Source organism: Myotis yumanensis, unplaced genomic scaffold, assembly GCF_028538775.1.
Source record: "Myotis yumanensis isolate MYYU_CA2020_CCGP unplaced genomic scaffold, mMyoYum1.0.hap1 SCAF_4, whole genome shotgun sequence".
Lineage (NCBI taxonomy): Eukaryota > Metazoa > Chordata > Mammalia > Chiroptera > Vespertilionidae > Myotis > Myotis yumanensis.
This window is the reverse complement of record NW_027223755.1, coordinates 84909181-84928360: the sequence shown is the minus strand read 5'-3', so window position 1 is coordinate 84928360 and position 19180 is coordinate 84909181. Positions and strand designations below refer to the sequence as shown.

The following is a 19180-nucleotide window of genomic DNA, read 5'->3' as shown; positions in this document are numbered from 1 at the left end:
TCATTTGTATACTGTATTGTATGTTCACCACCCAAAGTCAAGTCTCCTTCCCTCACCATTTATTCTCCCTTTTACCCTCCCCTAACCCTCCCACTCCCCTTTCACTTTGGTAATCACCATACTGTTGTCTGTGCCTGTGAGGTTTTTTAGTTTGTTTGTTTTTGCTTAACCCCTTCATTCTAAAGTTTAAATGGAGAGGCAAAAGACCCAGAATAGCCAACTAAATTTTGAAAGAAAAGAACAATACTTAGTTACTACTATTTAACTTCAAGACTTTTTATTAGTATCAAGTAATATAAGCTTTACATAAATAGCTGACACTGCATTGATTTTATCCTTGCTTAGTAACATTCTGAGTTAAAGGATTTAAGTGATTGTAGACTGAATCAAGTTCACTGAAACAGTGCTCAGGCAGGGAATAACAAGCACCATGACTTGCATAAATAGCCCCTTAATTGCATAAATGGTCTCTTAATTGGTTGTACAACACTATTATCAACACATTCATAGATGTGCTTACACTGAAAGGCCCCCTTTGAGAGCATCTTGATCCAACCCTTCATGTGAAACTTGAAGAAAGTAGAATGCAATAATGGTCATTGCACAGAGATGAATACAAAAAAACTTCATTAATTTCATGGCCCTACCAATTTTGAATTTGCAACAATTTCAAAAATGAACTTATTATCTCTTTTATATTAAAAAATCATGTGTCACAATTTAAGAACTTTACATTTAGGATGCTACAACATATAACACAGAAGACTTATCTATACTAATAAAAGGGTAATATGCTAATTGACTGGACATCTTCCCGATGTCCATCTGGACAAAGCTATAGCAGCTGTGAAGGCTAAGGGCTGGCGGCACAGGAGAAGCGCCGCCGCTGGAGTGGGAGCAGAGGTGGCACCACCACAGGAGTGGGAGCAGGAGTGCTGCTGCTACCGTCCCTTTCTCAGAGGCGGTGTGGGAGAGGCCTTGACATGGGCCCCTCTGCAGATGCAGCCCGGGAGAGGCCGCAGCGCAGGCCAGTCCAGTGTCAGGGCCCCTTCCGCAGAGGCAGCAGGGGAGGGGGCTGTGCGGTCCGGGTCCCAGTGCTGCCTCTTCTACAGAGGCAGCCACAGAGGCAGCAGTGCAGTCTCAGGCCCGACGCCACGTCTCCACAGAGGCTGGGCAGTGTGCAACCTGCTGTGCCTCAACCTCCCACAGCCCCTCCCGCAGCCAGCCTGACCCCAGATCAGCCCCCACCCACCAGTGGGCAGGGCCAGTGCTAAGAAGCGAGGGCTGAGGGCCAGCAGCCATGGCGACCGGCAGTGGCAGCAGCAGCAGGGTGATGGGGGCAGCGCCTTCCCATGATCGGCCCGGCTGCCTCCTGCAGAGGGACATCTCCTCAGGGCTCCTGGACTGTGAGAGGGGGCAGACCAGGCTGAGGGTTCTCCACCACAGTGTACAAATTTTTGTGCACTGGGCCTCTAGTCCAAATAATAAAAGCCTAATATGCTAAGTGTCCAGTCCACCAGCCAGCCATTCAACCAATCAGAGCGTAATACACTAATGATATGCTAAGGCCTCTCAACTGCTCACTATGACATGCACTGACCACCAGGGGGCAGACACTCCAACCAGGTTAGCTGGCTGCTGGATGAGCCAGACGGGCAGGCTGAGTGAGTTGGGCCAGACACACCCTGGAGCCCTCCTGCGGTCCCTCCCTGGCTGGCCAACCTCCCATGTCTCTCCCTAGCCCCGATTGTGCACCGGTGGGGTCCCTCAGCCTGGCCTGCACCCTCTTGCAATCCCCGCAGGTCAGGGACCCCGCTCACTTCACAGATGCCTTTCAAGCCATGGTACCACTCCAGGTGTGGCTGGGGAGGGACCATGGGAGGTTGTCTTGCCCAGTCCCGCCCTGCCAGCCACCTTCTAATTAATTTCCTTTCAATTGCACGAATCCGTACACTGGGTCACTAATATATATGAAATGATGAGATATTATTCAGCAATGACAAGAAGGAAATTCTGCCATTTTTGACAACAGGGATGGGCCTTAAAAGCATTATGCTAATCAAGTTAAGTCAGACAGAGAAAGACAAATACTGTACGATATCACAAGGTGATTTTTGAAGTCCCTTCTTTCCCAGAGGTTCTATCATTCTAAGCCTATATAAAGTCAAAATAATAGGTCTATTTTAATTAGCAAGTTGAAAGCTGGCAATTTAGTAACATATAGATAAAAATAACTTGTAACTATATTATGCCTCGGTACAAAATGTAGCTTAAGGCTTCCATTTTGGTCATATGCTTAGCTGTTTAATATTTAATTAACAGAGTATGTTGGATTCCCTAGTTTCCTTTGATTCTCAGAATGTTCTAGTATTATGCTCCTTTTGTTCAGAGAAATCAGGTTTTCATATCACAGAGCAAATTCCTTTAGAAAGGCATTAAATAAATTCTATAGGAACCAAATTTCTTGTGTCCTTTGGCTTTGGGGTTGATCTGCTAACTTCCCATGATTTTCTCTGGACAGGATACAGCCCTACCTTCCCTTGCCAAAGTCAGGGCTATTTCCCACAAAGATAGGAAAAAGTGGGATATTGATAGGATCCTTTTACAAAACATAAAATGTGAATGTTCTCTTTAGGAGCTAAAATGGAAATGGGGGACTCTTGGAAGTAATTAGAGAAATATGGCACACACCCTGGGCTTGGATGAGTTCTTGGTGGATCTCTGTAATCCTACCCACATGATTCTGAGTCTCCTCAATTTCCTTTTGGGGCAGTCCAGCTGCCCCTCTAGTCATCTGTTGGTCTGGACAAGATTTTATGAGATGTGATGAACATATGAAATATTAGGAGTACACTAGAACCCATAGCTGTTATGCCTTGCTGCATTTTAAATGGCTCCTTAAAATCAGAGGCCATTATATACAGCAGCACATTTAGACAGGAAACACTGCAATTATCTGGCTTCGCCACTCCACTGCAAATCTGCTAGTACATTACCGGTCATAAGTCCTAAAAGACAGTCATCACCTTTGGCCATGCTTCTACTGGAGAATAGCCACAATCTGGATTTATTACCAGCAAGTTGTCAATAGACACTGATTTTTGTTAGTTCTTGTTATTTTTTTTACTTCATTTTATTTTGTTTTCACCCTGGAAACCAGATACCAAAGACTTCGGAGCAGATATTAAGTGTAGTATAAGGCAAGTTTCTTTAACATGACTGCTAGTGAAGCTAATTACTACAAAAAAAAAATTGGGGACCATTCATTAGCCTAGTAAGCAAATTAAGGTTTGTTAACAGTGATTAATAATGCCAATCCCTGAGTAACTGTGCTGGTCTTTTCAAGTATATGTGTACTGGACCTGACAGTTTATTAACTGTGCTGTATCTTCTCACCATGGTGCTTTTGTTACAACGGCACTGTATTTTAAATGGATAAACATTTTTACAAGAGCAAAATACATTTTAAATGTTTCACTTCTGAAGTCAAGTACTGGGAGATAAGTGAAGTGTCTCAAACTACCTAAACCTCCAATAACTCTTGTTTACTGCTACAGCTGACTATAGGAAAATGTGACACTTGGTGTTAAAATAGCACTTTTCCTTTTTAACAAGCCCCAGTTGTGTTTTTTAACCTCTTTTCAAATGATACTCCTGGTGTTTCACCAAGCTCTAAGTTTCTTATGCAACGGATTGGGAGGCATCTAATTTACAATTTCAGGAAAAACATTTTTTTTTTAAGTAGTTAAGCAAAGGACTGGATCCTTTGATTTGAAAGATTGATAGTCCATAAAACTCCAGGCCAGATACATCTATCAAAGGTTGTATGGGTAGTTAGAAAACACCCTGGGGTTTGACACTGCCCATGGCTCATTTTATATAGCTCATGCCAACTAATCCAACATTTCTTCAATTTGGAAATTTCCAACCTTCCTCAAAGCCAGTGTCAGAGAAAAAGGAAAGAAAATAAAAATGAAAATAAAAGTCACTTTCTGATTTCCATGACATGACCTATCTGCTCCCACCGGGGATTCCAATGTGCTTTGCTACTGCCCTTAATGCATTATCTTTTATGACCAGGATAAGACTACAGCCTCAATATTTCTAAGTGTTAACCCTAACTGAATAATGAAAATATAACACATTACTAATTATTAATTTCAAAGAAAGTGAGACTCGGCCACTCAATTGAAATCTGGACTCCTTTCAGTGCTGACAATGCAGAGTGATGTTTGTTAAGCGGTAAGGGGACTATGGTCTTACATTTTTATACAAATATGAGCTGGGAAATACAGCACTGCCACTGAAAGCATGGTCCCATGGGACAGATATTTTTAGCTGAAAAGTGGGTAAAATCATGGATCTTGGAATATTTGAACCAAAGGTCCTTTAGCAATTACCTGGTTCAGGCTTTGGTAAAATCTGTTTTTCTCCAAATCTGAGAAGCCAGGAAGGGGAGTTGAAAGGGAGACAGGGCCACAGGCTATTTCTCCACATCCATTAGGGGCACCTGGGTGTTTATCTTATTTCCTTAATTAGTGTTTACAACAGCCAATAACAAGGATTCCTGTAGGTAGCGAATATTTAGAAATACATTGCCTAGCCCGACCAATATGGCTCAGTGGTTGAGTGTCAACCTATGAACCAGGAGGTCATGGTTGAATTCATGGTCAGGGCACATACCCAGGCTGCAGTCTCGATCCCAAGTGGGGGGAGTATAGGAGGTAGCTGATCAATGATTCTCTCTCATCAGTTATGCTCCTCTCTCTCTCTCTCACTCTCTCTCTCTCACTCTCTCTCTCTCCCCCCCTTCCTTTCTGAAATCAATAAAAATATATTTAAAAAAATAAAAATACTTAGCATATTCCCTCACATAAATGTTGAGAAAATGAAAGCAGAGTTAAGAAAATGGTGGCAAATGGAGACACCAATTGATCCTTTCCCATCTGATTATTCTATTAATCAAATTTCTCAGTTCCTTTGTACTGACAAGAAAGATAAAGCTAAAAATAGTGTGAGGACAGAAGACAATTTCCACAGGATGAGCTAAAAAAATCATCCCATTGCAGAGAGTTTACAAATGATTAAATGTCTGCTCACCAGAAATTAACCTGTAATACTCACTTAATCAGGGTGTGTTGTTCATGGTTCACTGATCCTATTCCCCAAATGAGAGACTAACAATCAATTAAAAAAATGAAAAAAAAGGGTAAGAATTAGAAGTGGAAAATACTGTTATATTTTTAGTCTAAGGCCTTGAAGTTAGAGAGTTTACCTGTGACTAGGTGGAGGAGTATGTCACAATGCAGAAGCTTGGTCGAGGTATAAATCAACCCTCCACTTTAAGATTAATTCTGTGGTCCCTAATCTAAAACAAATACCTACTCAAGTGTAGATTCTGCTTCTGTTACTTTAGAGGGGGAGGCAAATGTAATTTAGAATAATATTAAAGGTTACAGTTAAAAAATGTGGCAACTGTTCACCATTAGGAAGAGCAATTGATTTCATCTGCCCAGATGTTTCTGTATAGTACACAGATAGCTTCAAAAGCAGTAGTAGCCCTGACCGGTTTGGCTGAGTGGATAGAGAGTCGGTCTGTGGACTGAAGGGCCCCAGGTTTGATTCTGGTCAAGGGCATGTGCCTTGGTTGTGGGCACATCTCCAGTGGGGGGTGTGCAGGAGGCAGCTCATAGATATTTCTCTCTCATTGGTGTTTCTAGCTCTCTATCCCTCTCCCTTACTCTCTGTAAGAAAGCAATAAAATATATTTAAAAAAATGTTTTTAAGCAGTAGTAATTGCACTAGATTTTAAGTTGAGTGATGGGTTCCAATGCTAGTATCCTATATTATAAAAGGCTAATATGCAAATTGACTGAATGGGGAATGACCAGTCACTATGATGCGCACTGACCACCAGGGTGCAGATGCTCAACACAGGAGCTACCCCCTGGTAGTCAGTGCGCTCCCACAAGGGGAGGCACCCACCACTCAGTCAGAAGCCGGGCCCACAACTGGTGAGCACAGCAGTGGCAGCACTAAGGATGTTCGACTGCTGGCTTAGGCCCGTGCAGGGAGTGGGCCTAAGCCATCAGTCGGACATCCCCTGAGGGCTCCCAGACTACGAGAGGGCACAGGCCGGGGTGAGGGACGCCCCCCCCCCCCCCGCCGAGTGCACCAATTTTGTGCACCAGGCCTCTAGTTTTATTATAATAAAAACAACATATTCATAATAATTATTTTTGTATATTAAATATACAATGCTTTTGTGATTATACTCATTTTATTTTTATTTATTTATTTATTTTTTTAAATATATTTTATTTATTTTTTACAGAGAGGAAGGGAGAGGGATAGAGAGTTAGAAACATCGATGAGAGAGAAACATCGATCAGCTGCCTCCTGCACACCCCCTATTGGGGATGTGCCTGCAACCAAGGTACATGCCCTTGGCCGGAATCGAACCTGGGACCCTTGAGTCCGCAGGTGGATGCTCTATCCACTGAGCCAAACTGGTTAGGGCGATTGTACTCATTTTAGAGACAGAGTATCTGAGGCCAAAGTTTCAATGTACTCTGGTTACTCTTTGGGTAATTGTTAGGAGTCACTCAGGAAAATTACATGTTTAACCACTTATCAAAGATATTCTGTGATAGGCATAGGTTGAATTTTAAAGATTTACTGAAGTCCTTACAAGGTATTAGTTCTCTTGGTATGCTTTAATATAAATTTAAATTTGGGCAGAAATGTTTGGTTCTTCCTGTTATTCTTGCCACCTCTTTTAAAATATCATTAAAGATATACACAAACAAACATCTATCTACCTTCCAAATTCATTATCTTTCCAAAATCAAACTTTTTCTTCCTGGGATTCCTATTCCAAGGAAAAGAAGCACAGTATTCATCAATCCTTGGTTTGACATCATCTTCATTTATTACAGATCACTAAGCCAAATTCGGGTCTACCTATAAATCATCTCCTTCCTCCTCACCCCACTTTGTCCTTGGCTTTGTTCCACCTTCCCTGTAATTAACCAAACTAAGTCTGGCCCTTTTTAAGAAAAATGGACATACCATTTCCACACTATGATGCCATTTCTCTGTGCTCTTGTCACTGTTGATCCTTACGCCTCAAATTCTATTGAAAATCTAAACATCCAGCAACTTCTACACAATTCCAGCCTTCTACAATTAACTGACTATAACATATACTCGCATGTACTCTACTTACATTTCTCATCAGTTTGTCTTGTATCAAACTCACCTATATACCCTGGACTTGACAGCCAAGCTTACATCTTATTTATCTTAAGAACTAAGAGATGTTTAATACATTATTGAGAATTAAAATGAATTGAACTCTCCACCTGGTAAGATGTTACCAATGAGTCCAAATGTCCCAATAAAAACTGGAGATCCCTAATGGTATTCCAAATGAAATCTGGATTTTAAAAAATACTTTTATTATAATGAAAACTTGTTGGTAAATAAATGACCAATGATTCATTTAGAATTAATTAAACATTAATTTAGATTAATTCCTAATAAATATAAATGGTAGAGTCTTATTTGAGGGAGGGAGATATTTCTCAGTGTTAATTTATCTTAAATATAAGTTTTCAGCAAGTTATGAGTGAATCCTCTTTGTGTCACTAGTAAGTATTGGCAGTTGGGAAGAAAGACTTTTTTCTGCTTTGCATGGGTTTGCAGTCAAGGCCAGGGTAATGTATCTGAACTTTTAAACTTAAAACCCATAGAACTATTATAAATAATGTAAGGTTCTCTGCGGTCCCATATCCTCTTATGGATCAAAAATATTTAAAACCATCATGAAGGAAAGGATCTGGCTTTAGGAAACACTAAATTACTGGAGAGAGGGGCCATAGATAACCCATCACTTAGAACAGAACCCGGGGGGTGCTTATTACTTATTTAAAGACAAAAAGAAGTGTCTGTTTAAATAAAAGCCCTACTATCAAACAAGCCATTTTCAAAAACAAACAAACAAAAAACTTACTCTTTTTAAAAAAAACTGGTTTTACTCTCATCCAACAAATAAAACCCACTCTGATTTTTTTTTTTAATCCTCACCTGAAGATATTTTTCCATTTATTTTAGAGAGAGTGGGAGACTGAGAGAAACATCGATGTGAGAGAAACACATCAATTGGTTGCCTCCTGCGTGCACTCTGACCAGGGCCCAGGCAAGGAAGGAGCCTGCAACCGAGGTACATGCCCTTGATCAGAATTGAACCCAGGACCCTTCAGTCTTCAAACCAATGCTCTATGCACTAAGCCAAACCGGCTAGGGTCCACTCTGATTTTTAAAAAGCATCTCTGGTTATACAAAATACCACAAATCAATTTTGAGAGTTATATGAATGACAGCAAAGAAAAATAGGAGATATTTAAGGGTCTATAGCAGCGGTTCTCAACCTGTGGGTCGAGACCCCTTTGGGGGTCGAACGACCCTTTCACAGGGGTCGCCTAAGACCATTGGAAAACACATATATAATTACATATTGTTTTTGTGATTAATCACTATGCTTTAATTATGTTCAATTTGTAACAATGAAAATATGTCCTGCATATCAGATATTTACATTATGATTCGTAACAGTAGCAAAATTACAGTTATGAAGTAGCAACGAAAATAATTTTATGGTTGGGGGTCACCACAACATGAGGAACTGTATTAAAGGGTCACGGCATTAGGAAGATTGAGAACCACTGGTCTATAGTAAAAATCCTAGATCAGGGCAAAGAATTGAAGCCCTTGATGACCCTATAACTCTGGATGGAAAGCCAGAGGTCAGTATTTGACACCTACTACCTGTTAGCAATGCTGTCAATACAACTTCTTAAGTTATTTAACTGCACTTGAAAGCAGTAATTATACAAGTCCCATTTAAAGATGTGTGCCACTACACAAATCCCCTTTATTATATAACTAGAGGCCCAGTGCGCACGAAATCTTGTGTGGTTAGGGTCCCTAGGCCTAGCCTGGCCTCTGTCACATGGCCTCTGCTGCCCTGGGATGCTACGTGAAGCTCCGCACTCCAGGATGCTCCGTGATTCTTGTGGCCCCTTTACTGCTCTGTGAATCCCAGGACTGCTCTGCAAGGCTCCCCCCACCCCTTGACTGCTCTGGGAAGCTTGCTGCCGCCCCAGGAAGCTTGCCGCTGGATGCTCCATGAAACTCCCCCCGCCCCGCCACTGCTCTGTGAGGCTCTCTCCACCTGGCAAATGCTTCACGAAACTCCCCCGCCCCACGACTGCTTCAGGAAACTCGCTGCCACCCAGGTGACTGCTCCGCTAAGCTCATGGCCACCCCGCCGAGGCAGCCCACCACCACCACTCAACAGTCCCCAGTCAGGCCCCACCGCCAGCTCCCCTCATGGTGAGCTACTTGGGCCCAGGGGAGGGAGGGGACCGAGAGGTGCTCCATGCACTTCATGGTGACGGGTCACCTGTTTGGTCATGAGGGCACCTAGCTCTTTATATATATCAGGATGTGGCAGGTTTATTCACTAGGTTGAAGTCGGTTAGTTTCCTTGATAATTTTAAAGTATGGACATTACTAGATGGGACTCAATTAGGGCTGAAAATTATTAGTTGAAAACCATTAAGAAAATTCTCTGGATCACTGCAGTTTACAAAAGCAGGATCCAAGTGATTTGAGTGTATGGGCCTAAGACACTTAGATTCAAACCTAGAAGAAGGCTGAAAATCATCCTGAGAAGCAGGCAGGGTACATCACCCAAATAAAGGAAGGATTCTCCTTTACACTAGGGTTCAAGGTCAGCCTGACAACTCACTCACCCATACACCAACAGGAGATCCCAACTGGCATCAGGAGTCAAGTGCTTGCAGACCATCAGTCCAGAACTTTCTATGGAATAGCACAGCAGACCCCTGGCAACCAGGAGATGTGTTCACTGGTCTTTTCACTCTGCTGCCTTCAGTTACTTCATTCAGGCTTATAGAGTATCCCCTTTTCTTTTTGGTGTCTGACAGCAGCGAACATGTGACACAAACTCATAAAACTTGAATACGGTGAACAGGTCTTTCTTAATTAACCTCACAGTCCAACCCTAAGATCTAGTAGCCATCTTTAAATGCCACATATTTGAGGGAGAAAATAAACAAATAACTTTAATAGACAAATTGATCTTCTATGGTTTCATTATATGATACAGCCTATAGAAAAGTTCATTCCAACATCATCATGATCATAGAGAATCACAGAGAGGGAATTCCATATTTGTTTTAAATTTACACACAGAGCAAATAGGTATACAGCTGAGTGAACATAGAATACTAGGCTCCTATGAAAGGTACAAGAAGATAATAACAAGAATAAAATATTCCCACCCTACAGTGACAAATTACAAAGCTTACTTTTGTATCATTAATTTCTGATGGTAAATTCTCTATTACCACATTGCAAGCCACTTAATGAGACCAAGTTTTTTTCCATCTCATACTACTGTGGGAATAACAAGAGACAACATAATACTATTTGCTATTATTCAGTGCAGTTCTATTTACATTAAATATCTTATGTCATTTAATATTCACAACTCTATTAGGTAGGTACAGATGATGATATAGTCTCAGATATTGAATACTCTGCCAAAGGTGATACCATCAGTTTTCAGATCATTTTAAGTTGATTATAAACTATGCATAATAAAATTTCAAATAGATGTAAAAGAAGAGAATACAGCCTTAAACATTTAAATGGAAAAAAAAGTGTTCACTCACTGCATTAAGATTTTTGAAAACAGAAAAAGCCTACACACTCCAACAAGTTTTGGTATTCTTGCCAAAAAGAAAAGCAAATAGATTCCAACTATACTTCCATTTATATTTAGAATATGAGCGGTGTCTGAGTATGTAATGAATATGTGTCTCTGTGTGTCTGTGTGTATAACACCCACATTATTCAAAAGCTCCCAAAAATGTGAAAAGTTTGTTCCAATACTTCTCTATTTTGTCTACTTTAAGAATTCTTTGCAATATGCTTATGTAAATACTGCTTTCAGCTGCTGTTCTCATTTCTCAAATCTTCAGATTATAAATGGATTGGAAAAGTGACAGACCTAAGAAGACATCTTTGGAACACAAAACCAAGGAGATATAAACAAATACAACTAAGTCAAAACCAAACGATTTTATTTAAACCCTTTAACTTATCACTACTGATAAATGAAAAGAACTGAAAGTGGAATATACTGGCTGTGGATTAAGGGTGTGTGTGTGTGTGTTTGTGTGTGTACATACACGTGCACATGCATATACTAAGGTGGGTGTCTATTTTATTAGCACACACAATAATCAGCATTTTACTTCAGTTCACCAAAAGCCCTATAGGAGCATAAAAATCTAAACAAAAGAAGATTCTGAAGTTAGAGTAATGTTGGGGGAGGGGAGAGTATTTAAGAAAACAGTTCCCAGGTTGTTAAACCCAATAGGTGAGTCCTTGAATTTTCTTATACCAGAATTCACATTATGGTTTAATTGCATTAATAGATCATTGACTCTGCAGGTGATCTGCCTCCTTCACAGTTCAAAAATATGCTAAAGAGGATTACGGATACAGTAAAATATCACTATTTTACTTACCAGATGCTGAGCCTTCATACAGACATAAGTAAAGACTATTACGATATAAAGATCAGAAAGCACAGTGCAAAGAATATGTTGGCACTAAACTATCATAAGTTGTGAATATACTATTTCCACTTAGAAATGTGAAACTCAGCAATGTTGAAGTTAGTACTTGAAATTAAGTAGTGCATGTGATTGTGTTGGAATCAAAACTGAAACAGAAGACATTTTTTGATGAGGATTTGGCAATAATATCAATGGATTTTGCACTTTGATAACATAATAATCCCACTATTGGAAACACATTCTAAAGAGAGCATTTTTGCCACGGTAAAGAACTGAACATACATCTGGTATGTATCTTCTCCATGTAAGTTAATATTGCTACAAAATTTTTTATAAAAGTAATACTAAGAACAATTTTACCAAAATAAGGAAAAACTTCTATACTCATCCAACATTGTGTAAGTGTAAAAACTATTTTAGATTTATAAGTGCAGATTCTTTACTCTTATTGTTAGCAAATAAAAATAAACATTTCTAGAATCAGAGAGAAAAAAAGTGATAAAAAAGCATCATAAAATTATTGATTTTTCTAGAGATGCCTTTCTTCTTTCAGGGTGATCATACTGATAAAAGTTTAATATAGAAATTCAGTCTAGAAGTTATCAAGGGCTAGGTTAGTGGCTTTGGACTTGATCTGCTGAAGAAAGCACAGAGGGAGAATTTAGCTTTTGGAAAGAGAACAGATATTGGCAGTCTCCAGATTTTACTTGGAGCATCTCAACCCACATCCAGCCTGGTGTGAAGAGATGGCAGATGGTATTACTTCTGTTATTTCCACTATTGAAGCATCCTGTTCCTCTCTGCAAGCATGAATATTCAGTCACAATAAGGAACAAGGGCAAGTGTGTGCACTGTATTAAGCAGGTACCAAAAAATCTTTATCCTTTTTCTGCTACTATAGATTAATACCAAAAAATCAACATTTAGAAAATATTACTTCTGCCAAACTTGAAAAAGAGTTATTTTCAATGATATGATGTTGGCTTTCGTGTACTTGATGTGAATGTACGGAGAAAAATGCCTGGGCAAAGAATTAGCATTTTACAGGGAAGTAATTGGCATTTTATAGGGAAGAAATGTAAAGGTAACTAAACAGAATCAATAATTACTTTCCACTTTATGTTATTTTCATGATTCCATTATTTTCTCAGAAAATGCTGAGCTGGCATTAGAGTATCAGCGCTCATCATTCAGATAGCAAATCAGATTCCTTTAACACCACAACAAACCTCTACACTGGCAGGCTATCCAGTTGTGTAAATAATACTTATTTGTAATTCTTTTCTATTTACATTTAAAAAGGATTATTGAATCCAAAAAGGGTAATTTTGCTATAAATAAATGAAACGCAGTGACCATTTATGAGAAATATTGTGACAATACCTGGGTTATGTCACCATGCCCACCCGGAGGAAAATCTAGAAATAAAATAATATAGCTACATTTGCTAAAATGAGAAGTGTAATGATTGCTGAAAGGAAATCTAAAGGCCACCTACTTAGACTGTGAGGTAATATATCCATTAAAACACCACCTCTCATAAAAAAAAAAATTTAAAGGTGATTCATTGTATGTGTGGTTAAGTTTTTCAAGAGATTTTGAAATTGAAAACCTCAGTACATAATATAAATTCCATTCTCCATTGGACACTTGTCGCAAAAAAACCATCATGTGGGAGAGGTGGCATGAGCCAGTCAGCTTTCCCTGTTTCCCCTTCAGCTGCCAGATAAAGGGCAAACGTCCCACAGGCTGGGAACCAGACAGACAGCTCAGACTGACCGATGACCCCTAGGGCCCAGCAAGTCACTTATTTTAAAAATAAGGATGCATATCACTCTGCTCTTTAGGACTGAGAGGGGATTTCTTGGATCTTTTTCACATCCTAATGAGCATACATTGCGGAAGTAAATCAATGCCAAGGCAAGGCACACGTGTGGAAGTTGAGATACACTTACGAAGTAGCCTGTTCCCAAACTGGAAGGAGCTGAACTCTGCAATAAAGCATAGAGACAGAGTGGAAAATCAGCAATGGTTTTTAACACGTTCCAATCCACACAGCTCATTACCAGCCCTTTGCAGGCTTTTCATCACTACCTCACACCACCAGTGTGTGCTGCCCCTTGTCACCCGCTCCTGATACAAACACCGTGTTGCTTAATTTTCCCCTTTACATCTCTCAACAACTCAGAGATGCTAACGTGCTATTTACTGAATTCCAAGCTTCTGCGGTGGACGTAATTGCCAATTTATTTTGACAGGCAGCTGGGTAATGAATTAATGATGGCATTTCGCCCTGCACTGAGACTAAACAGACACACATCAGCCTGCCTCCCTGACTTGCTGACATTCAATGCCCTGGTCTCAAGCTACTCAGTTTTGTGGCCGCAAAGGGGCAGGCAAGAGGAAAAAGCCCAGACTGACTTGAAAATAAAAAGCCCAGTGGGTCTGGATGACTTTTCCAGCGTATGACCTACTTGCCAGTTTATTCCCTGAAGGCACCAGTTAGTACACACAGAGAGCTTTACAAAAATGAGACATTTTGTAAACATAATTAGTAGACTAAAATGCAAAGAATGTGTGGGTAAAGGAAAGCAGTAAAATGCACCATTTTTCTCAAGGTTTTAGGCTCCCATAGTCTGACACATGGAAACTCAAGAACAATAATTCTAAAAGGTATGTAAAGGGCATCACTGCTTTGGGGAAGGAGACCATACAAAGAACTTGGTTTGTGTTTTAGACTTGCCTGTGATTCTTTCTTGTATGTTTGTTTCTCGCCCCCTCCACACCTCCCCCCCCCAAAAAAAAAGAAATCTCAGTACAAATTCTTTAATTTTCTCCTGGCAGGTGTTGCTCAGTGGTTAGAGTGTCAGCTCTAGCACCTAAGGGTCCTAGGCTGGATTCCAGGTCAAGGGCAGGTACCTCGGTTGCAGGTTAGATCCCTGGTCCCTGGGGTGCATGCAGGAGGTAATCAATCCATGTGTCTCTCTCACATCGATCTCTCTCCCTCCTTCCCTCCCTCCCTCCCTCGCTCTCTAAAAAAAAAAAAAAAAAAAAAAAAAAAAAAATCAATGGAAAAAATATCCTAGGGTGAGGATTAATATTTCTTTACTTTTTAGTATTCTCTATTTGAACAACAGAGGTCCCAAGTAAGCTTGAAACAAAAAGAATGCTAATGCTTAGGTAATCTTCAAATCTCAGCTAAGGGTCCTTGCAGAAGCAAGGCCTTCTCCCTGACTAGTTTGGGTGGGGTGTTATGCCTTCCCTGGAGTGACCTGACTTCCACTCTGATGTATCAGTTGCTCGATTCACCTGTAGTTCCTCCACCTAATTGTGCTGTGCCTGCTCTGCAAACTATAGGTAGCAGGAATCATCTGGTTTATTCATAATTGCTTCCCCAGAGCTTAGCACAATGCTGATGCATTTTTAAAAAGTATTTGTTGAACTGATGTACATATAAATGAATGTATTTTATGTGGGGGGAAATGATGAATTCAATATCTGCAAAAATACAGATGTGTTTCTTCTTAATCTTAAACTGTTTCTGAGAAGGAAATACAGTACTGTCAGTACAAACAGCATTAGTATCAAACAAAGTTAATATGCTCCAGGGCATTCCTAAGTGCAGCTCCCAAAGCCAAACTTTCTTCACCTCCATGTTTCAGACAAGCTCAGGGGAATCACAGATGGCGGATGTGTGATCTTGCACACTGGCCTTGCTTTAAAAAAATCCTGCTGCATTCTTGATCCCATAAATGGTACATAGGGAGATCCACAGTAGTCATGGAGACGGCTTCTCCAGCAGTGATTAGCCATGTGACAGCATCACCTGCTTTCAGCACCCAGAGCCTTCCATGGAGCAGAGGAAAGCAAAAACCAGGTTAGGTCTCCACCAGCCTGGAGTCATGCCCCTGGGAGGTTAAATCATCTTAGGATGAATTACTCAAAGAAAACATGGATTTTGTTTATTTCAGGGTTTTTTTTCTTCCTGCAAATATTATTTTATCCCAGAAGTACCCCTCTAAACCCACTCCTCCCCCCCCCGCCCCCCCCCCCCCCACATATCATCTTATTGTATACCAAAGAAAATTACATACTTCAGGTCTCAGAAAGCTCTGTTATACTCATTTTGCATATATATTGTACATTACTCAGGGAGCTGGGTGGAGGAGAGGGCTTTGTTGTGCATATTTGTTCTGGCTATTGTTTATGCAGGTCTGACTGAATGAGGGAACAGTGGGTATCATTTCAATTTCTGATGTCAACATCAAATTACTTATTTAATTTCATGCCTGGCGAAGCATTGTATAGCTACACGCAGAATCATTTCACTTCATTTGTTATGCTGTGTTTTCATGGTGATTGGCTTGCCTTCCAACTGACAGCTTTAATTACGACATGAATTTGATTGCACTGCCGAGGAATTAACATAATGCAACAAAGCATTTAAGGACCCTGCCTTATAACAACCCTACCCCCTCCACACACACACACCACGGCAGACACATAAACACAGATACTAGACCCTCATGTACATTACAGGTCCACTGGAGTTGCGGGCTTGCTAGAAAGCATCAGAACCTTAGAATCAGAGGCTACCCACATTCTCCAACCCACTGTAGGAAAAGATTTGTGGTATTAAATTGTGATTTCTGGACCTGGTAGAAAACTTTGTAGAAAAATTCTCCTAGTTTAGTTTGCCAAATATCCATGATACTGACATTTCCTCCTCTTATGTCCTTCCCCACCATATTTTTCTTGGCCCATTGCCAGCTACCTTCAATCATTGCTAAATGAATCTGAACAGAAACATCTCTGAAATATAGAGATTACTCCTTGTCCAGTTCTACTTTCTCAAGAATCTGACTAAGGCTTTGTATTCATTGTGGCACCACCCCTTGTAGCTAAAAGTATCTCCACCATCAGATATAGGTGACAAGTTCTGAGACCAGCAATAGAGTAGGGGTCTGTTTCACTGACAGCTGACAACACACATCACATGTCCAAGGCCTTGCTATCCAAAAGTCCCAGAAGAGCCTTGGTCATGTATGCCTAATCTAAGTCTGCATCCAAATATAGCTGCAAAATATTTGTGAGCAGTAACATTTTTCCAAGTCAGAAATTCCATGAATACCATAAATCATGGGCAACAACAGATTAAGCTACAAAAATGCAATGCTTATAAATACCTTTTTATTTGAAAGATGTTACATTAGTTATACATTTACAGATGTGCATTTAGGGATTGGTGCTGCTTTTTCATGTTAGAGAAGAGACAGACACCAAGACGTAAAGGCCTAACCCTGACCACTGAATCATTTGATAAAATAAAGTTGATTTCAACAAATTCTAATGAGAGGAAGGGTCTTCTGTTTTTCTTACAAAATGTCCAAACTATACAGCAAAAATATCCATAAAATCCAGAAAAGCCTATGAATCAAACTGAGGCTTGAAAAGGGACATGTTTTTAAAAATGCAACAAAGGCATACAACAGCATCTGAAATGATAGCATGCATTCATGTTTAGGCAAATACTTCATTCATATTTCTTCAAGTGGCAGACTTGTCAATTCATTCATATTTTCAATGCAGTAGGTAGAAATTAGAGGTATAGAGAGACTGAGAAAATAGAGTAGGAGAAAGTGTTTAGCAGTTTGCATGAGAAGACAAGAATATCAGAAAACGCCAGCTAGCTGACTGTGTGATATGCGATTTCTGGGCTTATTATATGCCATCTCCTGTTTAACATGTTTTTTCATTCTGCTGTGTGTTTTTTTGTTTGTTTGTTTGGGTTTTGTTTTTGTTTCTGTTTCGTGGTGTTTTTTTTTTTGCCAATTTGACCACTGCTCTAGCTATCTCTGCAAATTACATACCTCGATCTCATTATGTTGCAAAGGAGAGCTTTCTTACAAACGCACTCTGTCTGGTTCAATCTCCAAGCTACCATGGGCTGCAGGAATTGTAATAGGATGCACAGTTGAAAGACATTTTCCAGGAGGGAGAATGTTGCTGCTGACATTCAAGTCTGCAAGTGGATATTCATTAAATGCTCATTCTGCTCTTTCTCACTGCCCCCCACCTGACTTTCTCTCCATCTCTGTCACTAAGCTATCCTTGAAGCTACTCATTAAAGTCATGAAGTTAACATTTCTGTGTTAACAGCTTACCTACAACAAGGGATTTCAAAATTGATTATCCATCTAAAATAGATGTGCTCCATTCATTAGCGATCTACACAGAGAGGCCACGGCTACTATTACAGCTCCCTGAGTATGAAATGGATGTGTGCTCCACCCTGAGATGAGATATGTGCTCTGACCCTAGGGCTAATTTAAATAGAATATTTAAAATTGTTCCAAATCACCAGTTGTGTCTGACATTCCTGCCTACCCACCTCCATGTTAATGCTTTTGTCTCTTGGGAGTAAGAAGCATAAGGATCATGGCCAAGTACATTTCTTGCAAAGGTCAGGAGACAAGCTCATTTGTGGATTTCCTGTAGTGTTTTAGAAAATAATGACAATTAAAAGAACCTGAAATCTTAATCCTAAGAAATGAATCTTGGGGATACAATTACTAATAACCGATAAAAACGCAAAATAGTGTATCTGAATGGGGAAATGAGCTACTAGGAAAATTCAAGTAAAAATGGAAAAAGGACGACAACTTGAAAACAAGCATCAGGTATGATGAATATGGTCACTTCCACCTTCCATTTTCCAACCCTCGGCTATAACCCACTCCAAGTTGTCACCAGCTCTCAACTATACTCAACAATCTTTCTGGCTTTTTGTTTTTTAATTTCATTCTTTATCTGCAGTTTTGCATATAAAAGCCAAAGCAAACATTTTAAAGTAACAATGATATCAACACTCCTTTTAATATCTTCCAGAGGCTTTTAAAATAGTAAATCATCTAGCATGAACAGTGTCCCCTTGATTGTGAGGGTTAATTTTACCTAGGCTATTGGGTATCATGATAGTTGGTCAAACTATTCTTGGTGTCACAGTGAGGATGTTTTTGGATGAACTTAGCATTTAAATAGAAAGACTGAATAAAGCATACTGCCCCCTCCCTAATGTGTGTGGTCTTTAGTTTAATAAAACAAACAAAATCATCCTCAGAATAGGAGGGAATTCCTCTGTCCTACTGTCCTCTAGCTGTAACAACAACGTTTTCCTGCTTTCAGGCACAAACTGGAAGAAACACTGACTCTTCCTGGGTCTCGAGCATTTCGGCCTTTGGACTGGAACTAACCACCAGCATTCCTGGGTCTCCAGCTTGCCGACTGCAGACCTTGAGATTGTCAGCCTCCATTATTGTATATGTCCATACATTCTTTTAGCTCTGTTTCTCTTGAGAGCCCTGATAGAATGACCTTGCTTAGAAATAGGATCTTTAAAAGATGAAGTCACACTGGATTAAGGTGGGCCCTAAAGCCAATGACTGTTGGCCTTCTTGAAGAGGGAAAGGCACACAAAGCTACAGAAAGAGTAGAAGGCCATGTGA

At 40.1% G+C, this 19180-nt stretch overlaps 1 protein-coding gene across 6 annotated transcripts in view; it reads right to left on the bottom strand.

Annotated features, from left to right (window-relative positions):
* AUTS2 (activator of transcription and developmental regulator AUTS2) overlaps positions 1-19180 on the bottom strand; it is a 1107415-nt gene that overhangs the window by 572019 nt on the left and 516216 nt on the right. For 5 of the 6 annotated variants that reach the window (XM_070412831.1, XM_070412836.1, XM_070412833.1 and 2 more), the window contains exon 4: positions 13631-13666. The exons of the other annotated variant lie outside the window; for it this stretch is intronic. In XM_070412831.1, coding sequence (XP_070268932.1) covers positions 13631-13666 — 36 coding nt within the window. The remainder of the gene's footprint in view (positions 1-13630; positions 13667-19180) is intronic. 6 annotated transcript variants of the gene reach the window in all.